General features: G+C 44.4%; 1 protein-coding gene across 2 annotated transcripts in view; it reads left to right on the plus strand.

Annotated features, from left to right (window-relative positions):
* Positions 1-14,740, plus strand: part of GPBP1L1 (GC-rich promoter binding protein 1 like 1) — a 35,390-nt gene extending 20,650 nt beyond the window's left edge. For both annotated transcript variants that reach the window (XM_049807813.1, XM_049807814.1), the window contains 7 exons: positions 2,258-2,330; positions 3,493-3,686; positions 7,726-7,866; positions 11,554-11,712; positions 12,452-12,576; positions 13,455-13,557; positions 13,813-14,740. In XM_049807813.1, the coding sequence (XP_049663770.1) occupies positions 2,258-2,330; positions 3,493-3,686; positions 7,726-7,866; positions 11,554-11,712; positions 12,452-12,576; positions 13,455-13,557; positions 13,813-13,959 (942 nt within the window). In that variant the 3' untranslated portion in view covers positions 13,960-14,740. The remainder of the gene's footprint in view (positions 1-2,257; positions 2,331-3,492; positions 3,687-7,725; positions 7,867-11,553; positions 11,713-12,451; positions 12,577-13,454; positions 13,558-13,812) is intronic.
* Positions 14,741-19,845: the final 5,105 nt, after the last annotated feature.

The raw sequence follows: 19,845 nt of genomic DNA on the forward strand, positions 1-19,845 counted from the left end.
AAGCTAATAATAATAATAACAATATTAAAAGGATTGGAATATACAAGTTATGCACAGTGCAATTGCTCGCTGCCTGCTGACCAATGCCCAGTTAGTTCCCAAGTGGTGATTGCTCCCAGGCCCACTCCCCTCAGTTTATATACTGGGCATGATGTCACATGGTATTTCTGGAATAGCCGTTTGGCCAGTTTGGGTCAGCTGCCCTGGCTGTGTCCCCTCCCAGCTTCTTGTGCCCCTCCAGCCTTCTTGCTGGCTGGGCATGAAAAGCTGAAGAATCCTTGACTTAGTCTAAACATGACTTAGCAACAACTGAAAACATCGTGTGTTATCAACGTGCTTCTCATACTGAACCCAAAACACAGCACTATACCAGCTGCTAGAAAGACAATTAACTCTATCCCAGCTGAAACCAGGACAGAGGTCAATATTGTCTGTAAGGTTCTGGTAACTCAGTCCTTTCACATAATGCAACTCCTCTGACTTTGTCTTCAGTGCTAAAGCCCTTGCTGCCTCCAGTAAGGAGAGTTTCTGGTGATAGTGCGCACACCTGTGTGTATCATCATCTTGAGCTGTTTGCTCCCTTATTCAGCTTTTTTTTTCTCTGGAAGGCTGTTTACAGGTGGAGTTGTCATGCCAGTTTGATGGCACTGCTTCTGTTCAGGAACTTAGGAGCTGGAGTGAAATATACTAATGCCCACAGCTGCTTCAGGCCAAAATCTAGAGTCTATGCTTATATTGCCACAGGAGCCAGTTTGATTTAAGCTGCTGGTTTTTTTCAGTAAAGTGCTTGGGGAGTGATTGTGTGCTGTTGTTCAGCTGCTTCTGCTGGGACTGGTAGCCTGCATCACAGGTTAACACCTAGAGAGCAGTGATAAAGCTTGTGTGTAGATTTCTGTTAATCTGGTTTCTCAAGAATACTGTAATATTCAGGATTTCTATAAGCTTGTTCTTTAGACTGTCAAAAGCCTGTTGAAATGTAGAAAATTGTTGTTGATGATTGCGACTGTGTGCTGTTGTAGTCTATCTTGGTCTAAAGCTTTCTTCCATGTACTTCATCAGTCTCTTCTTCTTCAGTGCCTTTCCCCAACTACATGGCTGTTTTGTCTGTAATTACTTTCCCAATTTTTTTTTAAGATTATAAAACCATACACTGTCTAGTAGCAAGCTTTGCTAAATAACTCCTGTATTGTCTTTGCCATAGTGGTGGAACTAATGTATGCTGTGTTTAAGTATGTAGCTGTTAGGCCTGTGTGGCTGACAATGGCAGCACTTTTCCTGAAACGTCTGCAAAACAGGCTGTTAGTCTCCAAGGTCTGTGGTGTGAGCACCCCTGCTATAAAACTAACCTGTAACTAAAAAATTAAGTACTGAAACAGAGGAATTTCTAGGGTCTGAGGCAGGAATTTATGCTATCATGTGACTTTTTTCCTAACTCTTATAGAACAGGAATGCCTGCTATTTCAGAAGCTCATTATTAGAGACTTATGCTGTCGCCATAGTAACTAACATATGAAGAATTCATTAAAAAGAGGAAAAAGATGGCTTTATTTTGAACTGAAGTTATTTGGGATGGGGGAAGAGGAATAGCTAATCAGGAACACTTGTCATTGAATGCTTAGATTTTCTGTACTCCACTTTGAGCTTGGACATAGTTGTTCCACTAAGTTGAATTCTGATACTGAATCAAAGGTAAGCCTGCAGAGAGCACTGAGTTTACATGCAGTATTGTCTCAAAAGTGGACTCTAGAGCTTAACATAAATTTACATGTAGTTTCTTTGTCTGTAAATATATATATATTAATTATTCCTTTATGTTAGGAGCCTAGTATTGCTTTTGTTTGGGTTTTTTTGTGGGTTCTTTAATTAGTTAATGTATAATTATTGTATAAAAATATTAGGGAAATAAGACTAGATACTTCAGCTACTGATGATGTGGATTCTGTTTTATATTTGAGCTGCTGATTCAATACCTAAATGTTTTATGTGTATATTGGTTGATGGAATCTACTTAATCATATAGTAGAAGACTGAAGGGCCTATCCTGAACTCTCCGATAGTTCTGTTGGAAATATAGCAGAAGCCAAGGAGAATACAAACTTGATTTTTAGATGTCTTGTGACAAAGCACTCTAACTCAGGTGCTGTTCAGGAAATTTACCTATACTCTGGGTTCCTAGAAGCATAATGTTATGTTAATGCTGAATTTTTTTTGTTACATGTGGTATAATGATATACTCATTTGCATTGTCTTTTTGCAGCCATCTTTGAATCCAGAAGCTGGAAGACACAACAACCAGAACAAACCTTTAGGGACACCTTCTGGAGTATGGGGTAGGTAAAGGTAGTTACATCACTGTACAGAATGCTGATGCTGAGGCAGAAAGTTGTAGCTGATGTTTAAATGCTATTTTTTTTCACTCAAAGAGATTTTAAAGACTCATGTGAAGCAGACAGTTTGCAGTTTTCTCTCCTTTGTTGTTTTCCTCCCACAATCTTCACTAATTTCTTAGCCTTTTTGCCTACTTGAAACTGTGCTTGTCTTGTCATAAAAAAAAACTGCTGGTGGTTCTGCGTTTGCTTCCTGTCTTCCTGCAGTTACAATTTCATGCAGACATCACTTGAAGGGCAGAGCAGACTTGAGTGAACTAGACATTAGTTCCTGACTTGTGATCTTCATATTAGAAATACAGCAAAACTGTCAGAATTCTGTAGTTTAGATTTATTTTACTTTTTTAAACTCAAAACAGGCTTGCTTTTGATTCTGATGTGGTATGCAAATCTATACCTTTTTTAAAAAAAAAAAAAAAATGAAACAAAGTACCAGTTCTAGCAACTAAATACAGGTTTGTTAATCTCTAGTTAAAATGTAGCTAGATTAGTTGGGTTAGATACTGTAAATAGTACAAATAGGAAAAAAACCTCAAAAACACTTCTTGCTATAGTACCAGATTGTGTTTTTTTTGCGTGTTTGTCAGGTAGCTATTGTTCTGCTCAAAAATAATGCCAATCAGCATTTATGGGTCTTTTAGCTGTTTATACTGTTACTGTTGTTAAATTGTTCTGCTCCTGCAAATGTGTTGAGTTGGCCTAAGAAATATTAATTGTGCTTGTTAGTAAAAGCACTGTGTGTTTTGAGGTATAGGTAATGCAAAGTATTTTTGCTGTGTTAGTGAATTAACAAAGCTAATCCATGGTTGCTCAAAAACATGCTAGTATCTTTTCTAATTCCTGAAGTATGATGGAAGGCTGTTAGCTGATGCCACTGTATGTGTTTCCCTTCAGCATTGAGGAAGCTGTTGTGGTTAAATGAAAAAAAGATTGGACTTCGACATCCTTATCCAGGATCTTTGGTCAAATCTGAAACAAAAGCCCAGCTGACAGCAGTCTCAATCAGATGTGTGGCATCTGAGAGGGGAGAAACTGGACCAGTAACTGAAGCTGTTATGAAACTGAATGTTTGTATTTCAGAATCTTTCTTGGTTTATTTTTACAGAAAACCCCCCTAGTGCCAAGCAACCTACCAAGATGCTGGTCATCAAAAAGGTTTCAAAAGAGGATCCTGCCGCCGCCTTCTCAGCTGCATTTACATCACCTGTTTCTCACCTGGCAAATGGCAACAAAGCCACCACCATTGTCCCAAGTGTCTACAAAAATCTGGTTCCTAAACCTGCAGCTCCTCCTTCCAAGGTACAGGGGTTTCCAGTGAAGCTAGTGAACTGCAGATCAAGGGAGAACTCTCTCCCTTGACAAGGGAATCGACCCTCTAGCAAACAGTAGGAATTGGAATTGCAGTGGTTTCTGGGCTAGTGGCCTTTACAGTAGAGGTTTGTTTACTACTAAAATTGTTGTTCCCTGTTAAAATGCTGTTTGGTCTTGTCCATACAGAGACCTAACCTCTTTTCTGACTATACTAATGTCTGTTTGAGTGGGTGTGTTCTCATGCATTGGACAAATCCTTACCTTAATTAGACAAAACAAGCAATGCTAGAGAAGTGGAATGTGTGCTACAATGTGCTTGAATCGTTCACGTGACGACCTTGAAAAATCTTTATAGGGTTACAGTACTTTGTGTTTAAAACACAATTGAGGCTAAGATCAGATTAGATTGTAACATCCTACAATTTAGCTCTAATTTAGTTGAGCCGTAAGACAACCTGGAGAAGTAATGTGTTTTGTGTATAATTCTTGTACTGAAAGAAATATAGGAGAGTTCTAAAAAAAAAAAAAAAAGGTGTTCTTTTGTTTCTTAGTTCTAGGCTTCATCTTGCCCACTTTTCCAGAGAATCTACGTGTATAGATGCACTAGAAACTTTGTAGGATTGATAGTGAAAGTATTTAAGAAGCTGAAGAAAATTATTAGCTAGGTTCTTTAAAAAGGTGTCCAAATACTTTAGGTTCTAAAATTCATTGATTACTAATGCTGGCTGTGACATTCAGACAAAATCTTCCCTGTGATTAGAGTACATTAGCTTACACACTTCAAAGATAAAAGCAAAATAGGAAAGATTAACAGCTTTTTTTATAAGAAAGCAAGTTTAGAGCTTCTTTCCATTTCATAAGTTTCTCTTAATTCAGGCTAAATTCTGCCAGCTACAGGAAAAATCCTAATGGTTAAAATGATTATCGAATAATCTTGTATAAACCCTTAATTTGACAACTGATCTCCTTCTCGGTGAGATGGGATAAATTGGCCCATTATAAATGCTATTAATAAGAGTTTTTCATGTCACATACAGTTTTCAGTCCATATACATACTTGGTTAGAATAGTTAAACAAAATGCAGCTTCTGATGGATAAGGAGCCTCCTGTGGCTTTTATTTTTGCTTGTACAGCTTGATTGATGTATGTGTATATACAGTCTTACCTGGTGTTAGTCTGCATGTTTTGAGTGGTCTTTGAAACAAAAAGCCAAGGACATGTTTTCTGTCCAGACTGTTAGATTGTTTCTTTGATTGCTTCAAAGTAAACAGAATTTTAGTGAGCAGGAATGCATACAGCTTTTCTGTCTTAGCTGCTGTTGTGTGCAAAGATAACTTGCAAGATCTGAAAGTTAGTGCTGTACCAAGTGTAGAGACTGAGAAACTGAAATGCACTTCTGAAAGCTATGTAGATGTCTGTTGTTACTGCTGGTCATAGTATACCTGTTGCTTGAAATTGTAGAATTTGGACGTAAAAATCTGTTTAGCTATTATTCCTTGCTGTGCAGTCACCATTGCATTTGTTTTGACTACTTCTAAAGCCCATGGTCAGAGTTTTTTTCATTAATTCCATCTAGAAGAGCTGCTCTTGAAGCTTTTCCTAACTGTGTTCTGAAATTAGACTCTGTAAGTTTTGATTCTTCAGATGAAACAAAAATTGCATTAACCAGTGCTCACAGTTGGAATTAACCCTTTAAATCTTATAGGTAATTTGAAAAATATGATCTGTTTTTCTGAGAGAGCCTTGTGACTGAGGTATGGAAGTTCAGCTTACATCAAAAATAATGGTAGGGCTTTTTTTGTTAGCTTGGTTTACATGCTACTTAGCTCTCATTTGCATTCCAGATTGTGTATGTATATTTAAATCAGATATTATGGCAATATGTAGTGGTAGCTGCCTAAGTTCCTTTTAATGAAGTAGTTACTGTACTGAACCAGTTGGTAGGCCTGGATTACACCTGGATTCATACCTGAAGCATTACAGTATTGATAACATATGAAATGCTATTTGGCCAGTGGAGAAGGTATTGACTTTTATTATGTAGCCCAAGAGATCAGTCATGTTAAGCAGCATATAAATATGTACTTAGTGATTTAGATACTCATTTTTAAGTGTGTATGCATTGACATGGTGCTGTGATTGTTGGGGGAGTGTGGTGCTCCTCAGCTGCGGGGATTGCAATAGGGAAGAATTGTCTGCTGGTGTCATCAACAGTGCTTTTGTTAATGAGTGGTGACCATTAGCAAAGTTAAAAGGTGGGGTATCAGCATATCCTTAGCCAGAAAAACTGCATGCATGATGCCTTTTTTTAAAGGTACAGGCATAAAGCAGCTATGGTAGGATGCATTATTCTGAAGACTTCTAGAAAGTTGTACAGAAATTGCAGTGCATAAAGTAGTAGAGGGGTCAAAACATTCCTTTTGACAAAGTCAGCAGTATTGGAAAGCTGTCACAGGCAAACTGAATGAAAAATGTTTTTGTTAAGTTGTACCAAGTAGTGTTGAAAGGAAGAGAACTGGTGGCAGTGAAACAAACGCATTCTTTCTTGGCTAATTGAGATGGCTAATTGTTCACAGTCAAGCAGTCCATGAAGGTCATAATCTGCAAACGATTCCTTTTTGATATTCATCTCTAGTTGTTGTGCTTGAATCTAGTGGCCTCCCTAAGAAAGCGATAGGGGTCTGTCTTTGAATTTGTCTAAGCTGCCCCTTTGTGGAAGCTGAGAGAACAACAATCAGCAGCTAAGAACTGAGTATCTGAACAGTCGTGCAACCACCAGATCTGCGGAGAGAAACTTTTTGTTGTCGTAATTCTACAGCCTAATTTTAGCACCGGGCAATATTGTGCAGATAGGGATATTTTCTGGATTTGAAGGGAATGTTTGGAATGTGTGCTGTGAATGCCGATTAGTCCATTCAGTAATGTGGACTGCTCTTGTTTTTAAGTTGGAGAAGAAGAGTCATGCTGGTGGCCTCCCCTACTATTTATTTATTTTTAAATGAATAAAATAACCCAGTGGAGAGTGAGAACGTACTGAAATAATGGCTTCTGCTCTCATTGCTTACAGAATACAAGATCTGTTGCATCTCAGATTTAATTGTATCCCACTTGTGCGCGAGTTATTTTGCTGATGATTTGAAGTTGGCTTCAGAAGTCTAATGGGTCGAAGGAACCAGTATGTTTTAATGCTCTGATAGGTGTATTTCTCATGCTATTTGATACAAGTTTCTTGTTAGGATCCTTTTTGTAAAAACTGTCACTTCACAGTGTTTGGCCTTGGTTGATAAGGGAGGCTCAAGAATAACATTCCAAGTAACAAAAACTTATCTCGAAGTCTTTGTTTTTCAGCCAAATTGCCAGTGTATTTGAAGGGATACTGCAGAGAGTATCCAGAGCAAAACAGCAACTGCTCATGCACTCCAATGAACTGGCTGCTTTTTCTTTTTTTTTCTTTCTTCGGTTCTCTTTTGTTTTGTTTTGTTTTGTTTTGTTGTCATTGTTGGTAAATCAGTGCAATGATGGACAGTTTCAGAGCCCTAGGAAGTAAATAATTTGCATTCTCAGCCTGGACAGAAATATTCCTTTATGTGCTGCTTCCTCACACAGGTGAAGTTCCTGTCAAGTGATGCAAACCTTTTCTTTGTGGCATACAGTGTTCCCATATGAAGTGTGAATTTAATTGGGATTTTTTACTTCCCATCTGTGTGTAGCTGTAAGATGCATTGCGTTACTCAGTGGTGATTCCAATTAATGAAGAGCAGTGCTATATTTTCTCTTTGTGCTCTAATGATGTTTTACTGGAGGGTTTTGCCCATGAAGCAGAATTGTGTGTGGTTTGGGGAAAAGAGAAGATGACAGGGAAATAATAATGGGTGTCGAGGTAAACTTGTTAACACTGTTCTTGGAGAGGGAGGAAAAAAAAAAATCCATACAACAGCCAACATAATGTTTATTTATTTGTTTTACTACTTGCAATCTTGTGCCTTGCCATTTACTGTCCAGTATTTTGTGTTCTCTTCAATATAGCCAAGTCCATGGAAAGCCAACAGAAGTGAACATAAACCAGGCTCGCTTTCCTCCAGCCGTGACTCTGCCTTTACCAGTCCAGTGTCTGTAACCAAACCAGCGGTACTGGCGAGTGGCTCAGTCCTCACCTCTCCCAAAGAGGTAAGGGGTTGGGTTTGGGGATAGGGTGGGATTTTCTATCACTGTTGCTTGCTATAGCTTAAACATGATAAGGTCCTCTCTGTACATGGTAGCTGCCTTTGCACCCTTGAAGAATGACTCACTTGAACATTCTTAGCATGTTCTGTCACATCTCTGATACACTAAAAGAAATAAAAACGTGATTTACCTGGATGTAAAGCCATTGGTATTTGTCCGCATGTATTAGAATTTCCCTCCAATATAAAAAAAAGTATTAATGCTTTTAATAGTGTTGCATAACTAGACATGCATAGACCTCGTGTTATCGGAGTGCAGATACCAAGAACTGATGTGAATAGATAAGTAACTGATTGCCATGCTGTTCTTCAGTATGGAAAAAGAAGAGGAAGAAGGGTGATCTGCCTCATTTTCTTTCTCCAGAACAGCACCACAGGCAGTGAGCTCTGAGGGGGTTGAGGGAGTTCAACATGTATACATGTGTCTTCAGCTACAGTGTCTATTTTTAATTTTGGTGTTGGAAGGAGGTCATCTGCTGAGGTGGAAGCTGACTTACCTCTGGTTTTGGCCTGAAGTATAGAGAGAACCTTGGGGTATATGTCTGTTAACATTTCAGCAGTAACTGTGGCATAACACATTTTGGCCAGCACTCCTATGCTTCACTTCATAGCTTGTATACAAAATGCTGCTTTGGACCTTGAGATTCCACAAAGCTTAATACAAAAGTGACACTGAATAACTTTTCTCCTCTGCTCCTGGGAATCAAAATTCAGCAGGTTTGTGGTCATACGTAAAAAGAACAAAAATAAAACAGAAGGCGATAAATTACATACTCACAAAATTTGAAATTAGTGTGTTTGTGTTTCAAGTGTAACAGTGGGTTTTTTTACTTGTGCATTTGTCTTGTTCGTTTACAGATCTTACTTCTAAAATAAGACCTTGTCATCTTTATGATTCTCTGCTTTGCAGGCTTTACTTTGCAACAACCTGTACTTTTTTGCTTTAGCCACTGCTGGGTGTAAAAGCAATCATTAAAAGCAATAGTTAATAAGTATGCACCTGTCACTGACAAATAGATCTCCCACTGTACTCTGTTCCCTTACCTTGCTTTTGTCTGTCCTTAGACTAAGTCCTTTGTGCTACTGACAGCCTTCATTTTTGTGTAATGCACAGCATGGTATGGACACCTTTGCAGCATAACTATGTAAACTTAAATAGGCTTTCATCTCCAGGTAGATAATGAGAAGGGCATCCACTTTATATCATACAGTAGTAATGCAAGTAGTCTCCTTCACCCACACCCCAAGAAGGTCTTGCATGAAACTTAAGTCAGCAAAGATGTCAGGTACTAATCTGACAGCAGGAGTAGGCAGCTGGGTTTTCCCCAGAACAAGCAGTACTTCCTTGAATACTTCTTGTATTACCAGCATCAATCAACTAAACAAAAACGGCTTAAAATTTCCTCCCAACTAAAATTGAATACTTGTAATAGATTTTTCTTTGGATCTCTTGGAGACTTGCGGTATGAGAACACAGGACCATGGCCAGCAAACACTACTGTAATCCTACCTCCACAGGCCTACTGCAAGTAATCTCTGCTGGGTTTTTTTTCTGAAATGGGGATAATGCCCTTCCTGCAGAAGTGTTGAAAATATCACCTTTATTCATAAGAGACCACAGTGTGTTGAAAACTAAAAGGGTGCCAACTAGCACTGGCACTGTGTACCCACAAGCCGGTCTAAGGTAACCAAATTAAGATACCGTCTGAACTCTTAAAATGATTCAGGATGACTTTATTGTAAGAGTAGCCATCCCTGTTAGACTGACATCTGAACAAATCTGAGATGATGCATAGTGCTCTCATTAAAAAAAAAAAAAAAAAAACAAAAAAAAAAAACCCACAACACGCACAACTGAGAGATGCCTTGATGTTTCAGTCAAAGGGCTAAACCTACCTTTAGAAAAAATGCCAAAAATTACTACTTGTACCCCTTTAATACTAAAAGAGAATGTTATATAAAAACCCTTCTACAGAAAGTTACGCATAAAACCAGAATTGAGGTGAAATTAAATTCCCTTTCAGGAATCTGTTGTTTATACACTTTAGCTATAACTGTCTTCCCCTGAAGTGTAGAAATTAAGTTTTAGTATCTCAGCAGTTCCGTTCAACATTAAAACAGCCACTAGCAAAGAGCTTGAGTATGCCAAATTACCAGAAGACATCTAAATTTCTTGTCTCCTTTGATCATTGTTATCTTCTGTCACTGCAGTCAAACTAGTTACCATGTTGAGAGCTTAATTTCAGTACTTATGCTAGCTTTTTATCCTAATACTCACTTGTTATGTCTGTTACAATTGCTGATTTGTTCCTTGCTGTGTTGAATTAGGCAAAATCTGAAAAGGCCACCTGAGAAATGTTTACTGTAAGGCATTACTTTCAATGTGTACTTCCCTGAAAGGCATTATTTCACACCAGTGTTTCATGTGCAACAGGCATTAGAAATACAAGCAGCAGTTGCTGCTAAATATTTTGGTTCCCTTGATCTTTGCTCAGAGCTCTCTGAGTGTGATGAAATTATTTTGCAAAGGAGATTAATTTTTTAAGAGCCCGAATTTGCAACCTTCCCACCCTAGCTTAAAAAAAAAAGGTGGAGGGGAACATAACAGACTTTAGGAAATTTTACTATATTGCAAAAAAATCAAAGCAAGTAAGTGAAGGAAAATATTCTAGTGTTAGGTATCCATATTAATGTCTAAATTCCTCATTGTCCTGGAGTAGCCAGACATGAACTCCGTATATGAGCAGAAGGTTAAGATATTGGGAACTTTCACATAACATGTTCTTAGATTTCTTCTGCATGTCCAGTCAAAATGATGGAACAGATTGAATTGGAAGCTCATCTTGGTTAGCAATGTTTTTCTTGCAGTGCCATGGCTACGGTACTGCAAATGTGCAAACTGTTGTGCCTTATGCCTGGTTCACAGACTCAAAATAATTAAGAAAGCTCAAACACTGTGGAAGAGCATGGGGTTCATGAACTGAGCTGAGCAGATTTCCCACAGGCTCCAGGGTTGTCTGTGTCTGGCTACACACTGACCTATCTGGGCTGCGAGCGTCCATAGCAAGGAATCGGCAGTGCGCTCTCCAGGAGAGGCTATGGCTACCTATTTCATACCCAGTTGTGGTTAGTTAAGGATGTGACCACTCTCTGAAAGGAGATTACCACCCCATAGCTTAATTTCAGGATAGAGTCTGTCAGGATGGCTTAAGATGCAAATTTGAACTGAGCCTAATCTCCTTAATTTTTTAATTTTTGTAGGGTAAGAGTCCTGCATGAAGTTCTCTGCCTTAATATTCTGTTGTAGGCTTCAGCATTGCTTGAGAGAGTTACATTGCCAAGGAACAAAATAAATGTATTCATGACCATGTGAATTGACTCCTAGGAGAAGAAGAAATTAAGAGTCAATAATGATAGGTGGGAGAACAATGTTCTGGGAAGGGAAGAAGTGCATGTGCAACACTAGTCAGTATTTTGATGGAAATTTGATATTAGATTTTCTTTTTTGAGGGGTTAAAAGCCAGCCAAAGAACTGATGGGTGTTTGAAAGGTGTAAGCAGAGACCCCGAAGAGGGCCCCATCTTTGCGGCAATATAGTTTGAAGTCTCTATATTTTACTTTTTTTGTCTAGAGTCCTTCCAGCACCACCCCTCCCATCGAGATCTGCTCTTCACGCTTGACAAAGCTGATGCGCCGTACCACTGATAAAAAGAGCGAATTCCTGAAGGCACTGAAAGATGATAGGAATGGGGAGATAACAGAGAACAGAGAATGTGACAAGCTGGATGATGTAAGATCCTTGCCCTTATTGTATATATGATCATTATGTGTTTAAGGAGTTGGGTACTGAAAAAAAAGCAGAGCAGTGTATGTAATTCAGGCTCTGGAGGAGGAAAGGAATGACTTCCATTGGTCTGGCACACATGCTGTGGAAGTAGTGCACAGCACTGTGATGAAGAGAGACCTGTAACATGATGAAATGCAAATGGATAAGTAAGAAATGAGGTGGAAGGGAAGGTCACAGATGGTGAAGGTAATCTAGATTTTTGCAAGGATTCTCTAAGGAGTGGAACAATACCATATTTTAACATCTTAATTTGTTTTCAAACTTCCTTGTCAAGCTACATCCCCAGGAAAGCTGAATTCAGGGGTTGTGAAAGGTGCAGGATAGTGGCTCAAGCCTCAGAGGCTTAGACCAGGCCTCTAAATGCGTAAATCCGTGGCTTAATGTGTATGTAAAGGCCATCCTTTGGACTATTTAATTCTCAGAGGTTTTTTCTTTACTCTCACTCTGAAGCCACGTACTCCCTTGACACAAAAGTGCCGTCCACCGAATGTCATTCGTATTGTGTTGTCTTGTCACAGCTAGCTAGAAGTTGCTTTCAACTATTATCAGTCCGAGCTCTGTAAAAAACACTGACTCAAAACGAAAGGCTTGGCTTTACTTCCAAAAGCAGAAGCTTGAACTTGGAACGGTGCTATTGGCACAGTCTGTGCAAGCACACTTTAATGCTTTTATTTTTCTTTAGATGGAGAGCAACAGCACACCAGAACCAAAGGAAAACTGGGAAGAGAACTGCCATCAGAATGGCCTTTCTCTCCCTTTGCCGGAGGAGGGGGAAAACCTCTCTCATTCATTGGAAGCAGAACACAGGTGAGTAAATGGCAAAATAAGGTGTCTGGAGTAAAGGAGGGCAAGTCCTTGCACTGTGTGAGGAGGAGGAGACTATTTCAAAGACGACTCTCTGGGAAGCAGCAGTAGCTTTGTGTGTACTGAGCTAGAGGTGTGTGGGCTTCATGACTAGTGCTGGACTGGGTGGAGCCTTATTGAAAATAAAACAAGACACTGATGACAGCTGAGCCACGACTTTGCCAAGGCGTATAATTAAACTCCTGCGCTTCTCTAGTGCCACATCCCTGGGTGTTAATGCTGCCTAGATATTTACCTGCCCACACCAGGAGTGAGCACAAACCTAGTGTGATTCTGGTTAATTTACAAGCAGGTGTCCTAAACGGAATGGTCTGAAGACACACCCTCGCATGCACATGCCACTTTCTGTCTGCACTGTGCTGCTTTAAATGTTGTAAAAGTGGGGGAGAGTTAAGAAAATATTTACCTAGTATCTTGGCTTCTATCTCGCTTCAGTGAGTAAGCAGTGTGTGAGCATCTGGTATAAGTGGATAGTAAGTTTTAGGAGAATCCTGAGCTGCAGTACTGGTTTGATTGCCTCATGTCCTCCTTCAGGGTCGTTGGGTAGAATTTCAAATCTCTGCCATGCTTTCCTTATGCCAGACTAGTTATTTACCCATTGTACAGGACTGCTGATGATTAAATATTTGTAAAAGACATTGAGTATGAAGAATGTTGGGTGAACACAGAGCATTGTTGAAGTGGTCTCTAATAGAAGATTCCCTGGTGAATTGGGAGTGATTTAATACAAAACCTTGTGCTTCATGGACAAAATGTTCTCTTCTTTGCCATTGTTCCCTTGCTTTAATTCCTGTACCCCTTCTATTTTCTCCACAAATCAGGTTATTGAAAGAAATGGGATGGCAGGAATACCCTGAAAATGATGAGAACTACCTTCCCCTCACGGAGGATGAGCTCAAAGAGTTCCAAATTAAATCAGAGCAGGTATGTTTACAGCTCTTGCCACTTGTGACTGCTCTTCTCTCTCTCTTCTCGTGTACAAGTCTTCTGTGGTGTAATTCTTAAGGGAAGTTCAAGAAGACAAAGAACTGAAGTGAGAGTGTAGTGGAATTTATGACTGCATTATCTCTGCAGAGCATGTGTATATACAGTTAAATACATAATTTGTGTCCACAGATGGTTAGTGACAGTTGCTCTCAGCACTTTTGCTTGTTTTAAAACTTGCTTTCATTCCTACAGCGAAGAAGAAATGGATTTGGGAAGAATGGATTTCTTCAGGGCCGCGGCTCCAGCCTGTTGTTCCACTGGAGAAGCACTTTTAAGACAAAGATTGAGGACTCAGACACAGAAACTAGTAGCAGCGAAACGTCAGATGATGATGCCTGAAAGCGGGCACAAGAAAATTAAAATAAATAAAACCAACCCAATAAACTCAGTTCATAGTTCAACATGTGTTTGGGGTTGTATAAACTAAACAGAGTTTATTCTGTCTCCAGTCTGTTCAGTTTTTTCTTTTGTTGTTGATACTTCATGCACAAGGGAAATAATTGTATCCCAAAGAAGAGAGAAATTGGCTTCTTTAGCTTTTTCTTTTGGTTTTGCCCTAATGCTTAATAGAAGTTTGTGCAGCTAGCAAATTTTGACAAAAATCCCTTGTGGGGCAGTGCACAAGTTCAGTCTTGTAAGCAGGATACAAGTGGCTGACTGATCTTTGCAACAACAAGCTTCTAACAGTGCCGCCTGCATTACATAATGTTGTGCGGTAACAGTGTGCTAAAACAATCATTGTCAATGACAAAATGGCTATTGAAGTTCTAATTATGTTAAATTAATGCTAATAACATGAATTTTTTATTTTATTTTATTTTTTTTTTGGCGGCTCGGGGAGCTTCATCACTTAACCAGGCGTTTGTGGTTTTCTTTTTTTGGGTACAGCTGTAAAATATTTGGATATAGGAATTGTTTGTGTTCTTCTTCTTGCAGCCTTGATATTCAGGGTGGATTGTAAAATATAAATTTTTTGTGAGATTTCAAAGATTAAGATTATTTTGATAACATTATTTACAGATTTAAAAAAGTGACTATCACATTGAGTCTGTATGAGGGGGAAAAACTACTGCATCAAAAATAACTAACTTGGAATAAATATTTTGCATCAGTTTGCCAATTCTAATTGTCTTTCTTATGTAAGAAAAGCTTTCCTCTAAAGGGACCTGCAACTTTGGGGGTTTAATAGCACTGGGGATAAATAGTTTCTTCTCCCGCTGTATTTTTCCACTTGGCAAACATTGCTGTAGTGCTCAGACTGCAGGAGCTAAACTCTTCCTTTAAGAAGGGAGAGGGAGAACAATGGTGAGATGATAGCCCATGTTTGTTTTTTTGAAAAAAGAAATGAAAGAAAATATTCAAATTATCTTCCACTAAAGCAGTTTGCTTTTTTTTTTTCCGCTTCATACAAAATCGTGAAGCTCGACTGGTCGGTGTCACTTGTTCCTAGTGCAATGCTGCTGTTTATGTTCACAACGTGGCAAGGGAATGTCTGAATCCAAAGCTGTTTTCATTGAAATCTTTTTTAAAAATTCATGAAAACATTTCTATTAGATTAAAAAGGATTTTACAAACAACTCAGTTGTGGCCTAAGCTATTTCAGTGTCTGTTTTAAGTTCAGCTTGTACACAAATGTTTTGCATTGGGAAGTATTTGCATGGTTGTGCACTGTTTGCAAGTGGGTTGGATGGAATTGCACATCAGGGATGAAATCCTGGTCTTGCTGACCAGAGGGGATTTCACCCAAGGTCTCGCTTGGGTTTTTTTAATCCACTCCTGACCAGGCAGAGAGACAGAATGTGTAATAATTTTAATGTTTAGCTGTGAATCTTTGCACCTGGACTCAAGGGAACACTCTTGGCGACACCGGGTGTAACTCTGCTGCTTATGCCTTTAGTTCCTGCTGACAGTGGGGGCATGGGCGCTGCAGGTAAACCCAGCGAAGAGCTGGGCTGAAGGGTGTTTCTTCATTGCTGCTGTCTGGAAGCCAAGCTCTAGTAGTTGGTCCACCTGGGAATTCTCAGGGAAGTGCTCGGGCTCCTGTAAGACGTTTCACAGATCATCTAGTTCCTTGTCAAGGTCCTACTGCTTTGGTCCCATCAAACATGGCTTTTGTTTGGAAAAGTTTACCCATTTTGTAAAAATTTAACTTCCTATATCCATTTAACTGAAAAATTATGTAAATGTATTTGCATTGTTGTCAGGAAATGGGGTAAGACTAAAAAAATCCTTCACATCAAATCTGTGCTGATAGCCCCTTGTAATGAGCAAACTGGATTGCTAAACAATTCTTGTCTGGAGCAAGGGACCTGCCCGATGGGGACAGCAAAGCGTGATCTGTGCGCAGCAAGAGCTCTTTGTGTTTCGTGCCAAACTTTTCCTTCAGCTTCTGTGCCCTGACCCTCCGATGGGATGTGCACGGTTTAAACATTGATGAAACTTCTAAGGCGTTACGGGCTGCTGCCGGAGAGAACCTAATGGAGCAAATCCCCATAAATCAAATGGTGACTTTTTCCTGAGCAGATCACTGATTACCTGTGACTGGTACTGCTGGCGGCGCCGGGGGAGGGTGACCTACAGCCCCCCCGCCCCTCCAGAAGAGCCTGCGCATGGTCAGCAAGCAGAGATGGGGGCAAAGATCAAAGGAGGGGAGATTATTCTGGGAACGAGGGGAGGGTGCCGGATGCATGTGGCAGGGAAAAGGGGGCAGTGGGTAGAAGGAGCCGTTTCACCTCGGTGCGGAGGTTGTTCATCGGCTTAAAGACGGCGGTGCGCGGTTGGGAGCTGCTGCAAAGAGAAAAAGGGGCACCAGGGGCCAGGCATGGCCGGCAGCGAGTGCTTTGTAACCGGGAATGGGGGAGTGGGGTAGGGGAGGGAGAGGCCTCATGCTGCACATCGCTGCTAGCGAGGCCTCCCCTGTCTTGTTTTCTGTGGATTGCTCAGGTGGCCAAGCGACATTTTTCTCTCCAGTGCCGGTGGTAAACAGTGGGAATGGCCAGGGTCAGGGGTGCGGCCGCCCTCCCTCGCCCGTCCCAGCGTAGCAACGGTGGCTTCAAACACCACAGCCACCACCGCCGCCGAGCAGGTCTGTCCATGGCTCCCGGCTCGCCCCCGGGGTGCCATCCCCGGTAGATGGACCCCTCTTCCCTGGCAGGGTGGCACCCCCAGGTGACTCCCACCCCACTGTGCTTCCAGGGTGCCCCATGCTGGGTTCGGGGGGATTCTCCTGCCCCCGCTGCCGCATGGCTTTCAGCTCCCGGCCGCTGCTGCGGGCACACGAGGAGAAGCTGTGCCTCGGGACCCCGACGGCCAGCAGCTCCTGCCTCCCCAGGGGAGACCCACCGCCTGCGGAGGAGACGGCGGGGAGGCTGCAGGACGCCTCGGTAGCGTGGAGCCGGGTCTGGCGCGGGGCGTGCGGGGATGGGACGGTCAGCAGGGGGGGACAGGGACGGGTGCTGGGCTGGGATGTGCCAAGGGTGAGGAAACAAGGGTGATCCACCGCAGCTGGATCCGACCCAGCCTGAACCAGGGAGACCCTCCGTCCTCCCCTACTGCACCACACGGGCAGCCCTCCATGCCTATTTTGCCAAAGCCAGAAAAGTCTGTACTACTAAGCATTTTTTCCCCCTTCCCGTTTGCCTCTGCAAGGTCGGGGTGTCCCAGCGTGGGCACCGCGCTGAGCCACACTGTCTCCTCGTACTTCCCGGGCTCCTGCCGGCCGTGGGGGGACAGCAGGGGCCAGGGCGAGAGCGAGGGGCTCCCCTGGGGGACGTCCTCACCCCCCGCGAGAGGGCCCTGCTCCGCACGGCCGACCCCGCTTCCAGGAGGCTGACGGCAGAGGTACGGCAAACCCCATACTCCTGGGACCGGCATTGACACCCCAAGGAGTCCTTATACCCCAAGCCCCAGGGCTGGTGGGGTCCAGCCCCTCCTGCCTGTTGCAAGCCCCTGTGCTGCAGGGAGAGCCCGGCCGGCGGCCGGCCCCACCGCGGGGACACGGGCAGCAGCCACAAGAGCTGCTGGAGGCCCACAAACGCCATGTGGCTGAAATCCGGGCCAGGACCCAGCAGCTGGAGCAGCAGAGAGAGGGTAGGAGCTGGCATGGGGTTTGGGGTGATGGGGGGGGCACCTGTCTGATGCAGTAACCCCAGGAGCGGGGCAGTGGGGGGCTGTGCTGAGCCCCCTCCCCACAGCCTCTCACCATCCCGCAGGGCTGTGCCGGCGGCTGGCGGCGCTGGGGACCAGGGCGGCTGCAACCCCCCACCCTGAGCGGGAGGAACTGGAGCTGAGCCGGGTCCCGGAGGTCCTGCAGGATCATGTTGGACAGCTGGCCCATGGAGGGTGAGCCCCGGCCAGGGAGAGAGGGCTCTGCACCGCCCAGGGAGTGGGGTGCTCTCGATCAAGGGGCCCTCAGCCCCCTCCCCATTTCCCCGTTTCCTCCCCAGGGCGGCTCTCCGCCTCAACACCCTCCTGCCAGCCGCCGGGCCGCTCGCCGCCGAGGCCAGGTGAGGGTCCGTGGGCGATGGCGCAGCCGAGCCGGGCGTCCCGCTGAGCCCCAGCGATGGCTGACGCCGGGGCTGTGGCAGGGCACTGCGACTGTCCTACCTGCGCGCCGGAGGGCACAACCCGGCCATCCTGGTCCAGCTCCTCCACCTCCAGGCGGAGGCCACGGCACTGGAGAAAGGAACCATGGGGCTGCACAGGGGCAAGAGAACAGGTAAGCCCAAACCCTGGCCCATCCCCCCAGCTGGGACCCTGGCTCCACAGCCAATATTTGAGCGTTCCCCCCCCCCCCCCCCGCCCCGCCCCATCTGTACCAGCAGAGCCCCCCGGCGCAGGTGCTCAGGGCCTGGACGCAGCGCTGCTGGCCGTGGAGCTGGAGAACCAGCGGCTGGAAGACGAGCTCTTGGCGCTGAAGGTCAGGAGGGCGAGGAGAGCCGATGTTGGTAGGTGACAAGTCCCAGGGAACAGGGCAGCCCCCGCTTGCTTCTGGGGTTGCCGCTGTTGGAGTCCCTGGGTTGCCAAAGGCTCAAGCAATTATGAGCAAGGGGGAGGGGGCTGCAACCGTACAGCCTGGGGTGGGGGGTGTCTGCACTTGAGGTGAGGGCCCTTTGCACAGTGACAGCGTTGGAGGGGCAGGACAATGTTCCCTCAGACACTGGGGAGGGGAGAGTCACTGCAGCAGCAGGAATGGGACACCCCCCCGCTCCACACACCAGCCCGGTGGGATGCTGGGGACACTGTAAACCCCATGGTGACAAATTCCCGTCCCCCCCCCAGGCTCGCAGGTGGCCCAACAGCACACGGAGGAGCTGGCCCAGCTCCAGGCAGAGGTGGGGATGCTGCGATGCCACATGGAGCGAACAGGGCCACGGCTGCCCCCCGCCATCCTCCCACCCCCCGTGGCCCCCCCACTCCCACCAGCCCTGGCCGCACCAGAGCTTTTCAAGGTAAGAAAGACCCTTGTCCCAGGGCTATTTCCAGGTCTCCAGGGCCAGGGGACGATGGGGTCAGGCTGCTGCCCCAGACAGGACAATGAGCGTGGAGGTACGGGCTTGGGGAGACGATTCAGGAACTGCTCCCTTGGCCACAGCTGGGGACACGGGTGTCCCACAGAGCCAGGGCCACCAGGAGGAGGTCCCCACCCCAGGTGCAAACCACGGGTGTGATTTGCTCTGCCCAATGCCATGTGTGGCACAGGGTAGCTGGGCCCGGCCGGTCCTGTGGGTGCCTGTTGCAGAACGGGACTGGGACCCACTTGTGTTTAACCCCACTTTTCTCCTTTCCCAGGAGTCCCCCGGGCCAGTGCTGGGGACAGGCACCCTCACAGTCCCCCCCAGCCTCCCCCTCACCCCCTTCATGGCCCTGGAGGACCCCCCTCCTGCCCAGGAGCCCCCGGCACAGAACAAACCTCCCCTAAGGTAAGCCAGGAACAGGCCGTGTGCCCATGGCACTGCCCCGGCATCCCCAAACACAGCCGGAGCGGGAAATCGGGGCTTTATTAACCGTAAGTGTGGTGAAGGGATGGCAAAATGTATGTTACAGCTGCAGGTACAGCAGCTTGGGACCAACTGTGTAATTATCGCTAGGGCAGGGGGGGAAAGGTGGGGTCGCTCCTGGGACCAGAAGGGCTCTGGGCATTTCGGCAGCAGCAAGAGCAGGCAGGCAGGGGCTGGGCAGCACAGGCAGAGCCCAAAAAGCCCATAGCCATGGAGCTGCTCCTCA

The sequence above is a fragment of the Accipiter gentilis genome, chromosome 8 (genome assembly GCF_929443795.1).
Source record: "Accipiter gentilis chromosome 8, bAccGen1.1, whole genome shotgun sequence".
Classification (NCBI taxonomy): domain Eukaryota; kingdom Metazoa; phylum Chordata; class Aves; order Accipitriformes; family Accipitridae; genus Astur; species Astur gentilis.